This window comes from Triticum urartu, chromosome 3A (genome assembly GCF_056163025.1).
Source record: "Triticum urartu cultivar PI428250 chromosome 3A, HENAU_Tu73, whole genome shotgun sequence".
NCBI lineage: Eukaryota > Viridiplantae > Streptophyta > Magnoliopsida > Poales > Poaceae > Triticum > Triticum urartu.
Genome location: NC_141875.1, coordinates 659,784,753 through 659,791,112, shown reverse-complemented (window position 1 = coordinate 659,791,112; position 6,360 = coordinate 659,784,753). Strand labels below are relative to the sequence as shown.

At 42.3% G+C, this 6,360-nt stretch overlaps 1 protein-coding gene and 1 long non-coding RNA gene across 4 annotated transcripts; both read left to right on the top strand.

The window, feature by feature from the left end:
• The first annotated feature begins 475 nt into the window (after positions 1–475).
• On the top strand, positions 476–1,041 carry LOC125549040 (auxin-responsive protein SAUR40-like). Its single transcript, XM_048712538.2, has one exon. The coding sequence runs from the start codon at positions 491–493 to the stop codon at positions 965–967; it is 477 nt and encodes a 158-aa protein (XP_048568495.1). The 5' UTR covers positions 476–490; the 3' UTR covers positions 968–1,041.
• Positions 1,042–2,611: 1,570 nt separating this feature from the next.
• On the top strand, positions 2,612–6,360 carry LOC125545792 (uncharacterized). 3 transcript variants are annotated; one of them, XR_015598874.1, is made up of 4 exons: positions 2,612–2,887; positions 3,031–3,558; positions 4,006–4,333; positions 5,265–6,360. It is a non-coding gene; the product is annotated as an uncharacterized LOC125545792 (long non-coding RNA). The 3 variants fall into 3 exon arrangements; XR_015598875.1 differs by lacking the exon at positions 4,006–4,333; XR_007300257.2 differs by lacking the exon at positions 5,265–6,360 and having other exon boundaries at positions 4,006–4,392.

Genomic DNA, 6,360 nt, shown 5'->3' with positions numbered 1-6,360 from the left:
ACCCTAATAGTATCCCTCCGTTTCTTTTTAGTCTGCATATAAGATTTGGTTAAAGTCAAACTTTATTAACTTTGACTAAGGTTTTAGAAAAAAAATACCAAGATTCACAATATGAAATCAATATTGTTAAATGCATCATGAAATTAATTTTCATACCATATAGTTTTAGTATTATAAATATTGATATTTTTTTTCTATAAAGTTTGACTTTGATCAAATTTTATATGCAGATAAAAAAAAAACCGGGGGAGTATTACTTAGAGTGCACGAGTACATCTCCACCCTTGCCTTCCTCCTCGATCGTCCAGCACCATATGACCCTGCGCTGGTGCTAGCTACGTATCCACGACCTTGGCAACCTTGCTTAGCTTGTACATAACCCGGCCGGCCCCCTCTCCCATGCATGCCATCATCCTTACAATCCGGCCATCACATCCACTCTTGGCCACCAGCCCCGTCTTGAGTCGGTCGACGTCCACCGGCGGCATATATGGCGGCGAGCAAGGGCGCGAGGAAGAGCCTGGTGTCGAGGACCCTGGAGCGGTGCAGGTCCGCGCTGAACAGCGGCGGCCGGTCGTCGGCGGCGGTGGCGCCGGGGTGCTTCTCGGTGTACGTGGGGCCGGAGCGGGAGCGGTTCGAGGTGCGCGCCGACCGCGCCGACCACCCGCTCTTCCGGCGCCTCCTCGACGACGCCGAGCAGGAGTACGGCTACGCGGCGCAGGGGCCCCTCGCCCTGCCCTGCGCCGTCGACGCCTTCCTCGACGTGCTCTGGCACATGGACCACGACGTTCACGATGACGACGACGGCGAGGTCGCCGCGGCGCCGTCATCGCCGATATGCGGCCTGCAGCGCGCCGGCAGCGGGAACGGCAAGGTCCGGCCGGCGGGGTACCGGGTGCTCAGCCCGGCCAAGTCCACGTCTCCATCCTTCTTCTTCTCGCCGACGGCGGCTGGCGGCAGGAGGTGAGCTCTAGGCGCGCATGACCGGCTTGCATGCAGAACCGAGAGGAATCTGCGCGCGCATACACAGATAGAACAGGTGCTTAATTTGCATATACTTAGACGTAAGTCTCAACCACACACACACAGACGCCTAGCTGATTTAGATTGTACTGTATATTGTAAAAAGTGAAAGGAAAGAAGATCTATTCTGTGCATGCATGTAAGCGCGTGTGTTGGATGTTCTTTGTATTACCGGTTTCATGGAAATGAAAATTGGAGCTTGAGCTCCTAAATTAGAAACAAAAAAGAGTCAATTGCACCGGTGGTGTTTGAACTTGCCGCAAACGGTCACTTTGGTGCTAGAACTTGTGGCATACATTGAACTGGTACAAAAACTTGGCTCGGCCGTGCAAATACGGTGCAAATCATGTTTGGATACAAAATGATGCTGACTTGGCATGTCAATGTAGCATCGGGCCTGCTTTCTGTGACGGGAAGGCAGAGCGGAGTGCGTGTGGCCTTTTTTTTTTTGGAAAACCTTCACTTGAATTGGCATTTTATTTTTTTCAGCTTTACGAGGGGTGGGTGTTAGTGAAGTGTGAAAATTAACCAAAAATGAAGCTCCCTTGTCTCGAACCCTCGACCATTCCTTGCACAGTAGGACGTAGCCACTACAACTTCTAGTATCCACGTAACAAAATGGATAAACAAATTTAGTGGTGCCACAAAATGGATAACTACACTTAATGTAGCGGAACAAACATGCTCGTGGACCTAGAATGGACCGTGATGAATGTGGATGCAGCCCATTTGCACCTGTAGTTTTTTAGAAATTTGTAAAAGGTATGTAAATTATAACCTCAGTAATAAAAATAACGTTTAATTATTTGTGTTGTATAAATATTATACATACAAGCTAAATAACTTACGTTTCATACTTGTTCACGTATTATTTTAAAAATATTCATATATTTAAAATAATATTCATTAATTACAATTTTTTGGATAATTAATACAATACAAGTATTTTAACATTAAAATTCCAAAGTATTTTTCTAATTGTACAAAGTTTTCCATAATTATATGCACATTTTAATAGTTCAATGTTTGTAAAAATAAATATTCATAATTTAAATTTAAATTTTCATATGAATATTCATTCGTGGCTAATTTTTAAATTATATAATATTTTTGAAAATAAATCACGTGTGAAAATTATACCGCATGAATGTTTGTATTCATCATTTTGTATAATTTATATATAAGTTACAAGTTTATATTATTTTGTATCCATTAAATATTTATTTAATAAATATTTAAATGTCCGTATTTACCAAACATTTTTATAATACATGGGCGTATATTTAAATAATTTAATTTACTAATCATTGTTTGTATATAATATACGCACATTATTTTTATTACTTACGTTTTACAAACATATTAAAAAGCTAGTGCGTGCAAAATGTGCCGCGCTATTTGTAGCTCATAGAAGTCCCAGATGCGTCCTCCTCAGCGGCGAATCCAAGGGGCAGGCTTGAATGGGCTCAAGCCTGCCCTCCAAAATCGAACAATTTGTTTTATTACTACTCATCAGTGCAGCCCAGCCCAGCCCAAAAAACACAGGCCCATATCTCGTCCTGGTCATCAGCTCTCGCCCACCAATTCCAGCGTGCGTGCAACACATCTCGACGCCTCACCCATCCCAGCCGCATCGCAACCCTAGCCGCCACCGGAGCAGGCCGCGACGCCGCCCACGGAGAGCAGGACGACACGCCGCGACGCCGCCCACGGACGCCGCCGGAGCCAGCTAGGGCGGACTGCCGGAGCCCTGCGTCAGGGGCTCGGCTGCTCGGGGCGTCCAGAAGGCAGAGGCTGGGAGCGCGCCGGCTCATCAGGTCCCCAAGACCCCAACCCCAACGCATTTGACTAACGGAGCCCAGAGGTTGTTTTTCCTCTTAAGTCTTAACCAATGCTGGCTCCTACTATTGGCTTTTTTTGCAGAATTCCAGTAGCATATTTAGCTTGCCCAGTTTAGTTCTAGACTTCTATTTATAATCATTGAATTATTTCTATGTTTGTTTGTAGAAATGAAAAGGAAGACTTTGCACAGTTGGTTTGCAAGTAGTTCGAACACCCCCCATGTTGTTGTTCCTGAACCTGAAGCAACCCAAATTCCAAACTTGGACCCCCTTATTCGAACAAATCAGAGCAGTAACCCCCAATCGATGAGAATACTACCCCCCTTCAAACGAGAGCAGCAACCCCCCAATTGATGAGAGCATAAACCAACCACAAACAACAAGGCTTCTTATCCAAGAATTTCACCCAAGTCAAATTTTTGGTGATCCGGCAGATCGAATACCAATAGAAGATTATGCCCCTGAAATTCGAAGTGAAGTTAGAAGAGCTTATTTGTTTAAAGGAAGAAACAAAGCTGAAGGGCATAATTTTGAAATCACATTGAATGGTACAATCCGGAGATCTTCTCAACCACAATGGCTGATTTCTTCAATTATCTCCCCTTGATAGTGACTCAGCTGGGTTCTTCTTGCAAGAGAAAAGATGCATTACTTGCAAAGCATCATGATGATTTGATGAAATTGATGGAGCATGGTAAGATCTCAGCTGGAACTGGGTTACATCAAGAAACTGACCTATCTAGACCAGGAGCTACTCGTTGGGGCTCACATCTTAGAACCTTGCTTCGTATTCATGCAATGTGGAATGCAGTAGTCGATGTGCTAGCGGATTAGGATAAAATTGCCTCTTTTTTTCTTCTAAAAGGCATGGTAAAGTTTGAGCTTATTTGCACAAACGGATTAGGATAAAATTGCCTTTTTTTCTTCTTCTAAAAGGCGTTTAATTTACTCGTTTTAACTTTGAGCCTCCCCTCCATTTTCTTTCTGGATTCGCCGCTGGTCCTCCTTGTACTACATTAAGGACTGTTATCAGTATTTCTCATTGCGAACGTGAATGGTGGAGTTGCTTGGACGGCTAGCTATCCAGCAATTGGTCTCAAGTTCGAGAGTCTGATCCGTTTTTATTTTCACGTATTCACAGGTGGGCCCCACGCGTCATAGAGTCAAAATGAAATGGCAGTTGTTGCGTTGATAGGGGCTTTTTGTGAGAAATAATTTTTTTTGCGGGTGCTTTCGCAAAAAAAGGCCAAAGACCTCCTCTACGCCTTCCAGTCACTGTCAGTGGGCCCCATGCCACGCTGGCGCGCCAAGTCAACATTGATTTCGTACCCAAATGTGATTAGCACCGTATTTGCATGTTCGAGCCAAGTTGTTGCATCAGTTCAATGTATGTCGCAAGTTCTAGCACCAAAGTGATCGTTTGCGCCAAGTTTAAGCATCACCGGTGTAATTGACTCAACAAAAAAAATGTAAGTGTATGTGTGGGATACAGAAGAAGAGATTAACTTTGAGTGATCATTTTGTTTGATCTATACGAGTGGAACATGTGTTTCTGCATGAAGTATCAAACATTTTTTATGACAATTTATTTTGTTGCGAGGATGTCAATTATAGTTTGCAAGCACGACTAATCCTGGCGAAAAAGAGAACTGAAGTGGAGTTGTCATGCTTGCTAATGAAATTTGTCATCCTCAGCCAACACAAATTGCCTTCAAAATCGTTTGCAATTGTCATCCCCCAGCAACGTTCGCTGGTTAAGCCGCTCCAAAATTAACAAGTTAACTCGGGCAAGATGCAAACCTGTACTCCCTTGATATTATTATGCAATACTACTATACCATCCAGTTAAGTAGATATTCATATTATGCAAAACTCTTGATTTGGTCAATTCTTGTCGTCTATTCTATCTACCAGGTTAGAAAAGGGGTTGTACTGGGTATTGACAGAATGACAGGTGTTGTCTATTCATGAGTTACCTAAAAATTTATTAAACCAAAATCACATTTCTAAGCATTTGTATGACCCAAACATTCATGGATTTCCAAGTCAAATCATATAGTATACTTCACTGAAGTGGCCCGCCTTCAAAAGGTTCGGTTTCACCACAGTAGTGTGCAATTTAAGGTAAAGGATGTTTAAAAAGAACAATAGATAACTATGACTTAGCAAAAAATGATTTAGTACAATGATAGATTATTGGCATATTCTGATGCCACAACTGTTGATTTTGCTGAATTATAGCCAACCTTTCTTAATTCATAGTTTCCACTCATATATTCATTATCTTCATCCCACTTATCCATCTTCATGTCTAGCCATCTACGGTGTTGTACTATTTGTCTCTCTTTACATTCTCTGCACGATGACATTTCTGCCATCCTTATGGATGACATCCAACAGGAGAAGGGCGAGGAATAGATGAACAGAGAGACCATGGATGCATGAATGTATGAGGAGGTAAGAAAGACTCCTGAAGGTGGCAATCGCCGACACCGGAGCCAGGTGCACCAAGCCATCAACTATTATGCTTTGTAATTATCTACCACTACTTATTCTGTATTAAGCTAAAAACAGATTAGCCTAATAAATATATATAAGCATAAAGTAGAGAGATGACACTAATTAGATAATGTTGAATGGCCATGGCACGGTAATATTCTAGGTAGATTCGGATTATTTATTTTCATCATGCGTCTTCATTGGTGTGTTCGGAATTAGCACACATTTCATGGTAATCTGGAAACTGCAATGAGATCAATGTATAATTCCAAGGCTACTTCACGCACTAACTCGAATGACCATTTCTCACAAGGAAGGAATATATGACTATGCATCTATGGAGGACCTGGCGCTCGCGCAGTCCACACCTAAGACGGCGTCTTAGGTCTTGAGAAAGCTTTAAAACAATGCCTAGAAACTGTCTGAGGTCCTGAAAACCACTCCGAACTACAGTAATAACATCAACACATGAACACCAAATTTTAACATGGGAACCTCGAAGTCGGGGCAGAAACCACTGTCTAATCCCATCCAAATCTTATTCCACTATTATTAAATGATGGATACAATAAGCTCTTTTCAAGGTAGCACCAGATTTTTCTCATACACCAATTCAATAGCAATAATAAGTTATGAGCATCAAGAGTCAGTATTGAAACAATCTCATAAAAAATGATGGAATCATATCCTGCGGAAGACAAGGTGGGATAGCTTCCATGGCTTGGTAACAAACTTCCTCCTTCAATATTTATGTCCATGCATTTCTTTTTTTCTTTTCTTCCATGGTACGGTCTAACTTAGCATTTTTATCACTTATCTCGGCAGCTGCAGGACGGGTCGACGGGAGAATGTCCAAAGATCATGAACTGATAGGCTCGTGGGCTCTTTCACATGTTGTGGATATCTTAAACATATTCTTTACAGTGTGCTCCCTCCGTAAAAAAATATAAGAGTATTGAGGTATACGAGAAAGGCATGCCAGCCTTTTATTGTCTAA

What these genes read in the sequence shown, in the direction of transcription:
- LOC125549040 (XM_048712538.2), top strand. Translation starts at nt 491, where the DNA reads ATGGCGGCGAGCAAGGGCGCGAGGAAGAGCCTGGTGTCGAGGACCCTG.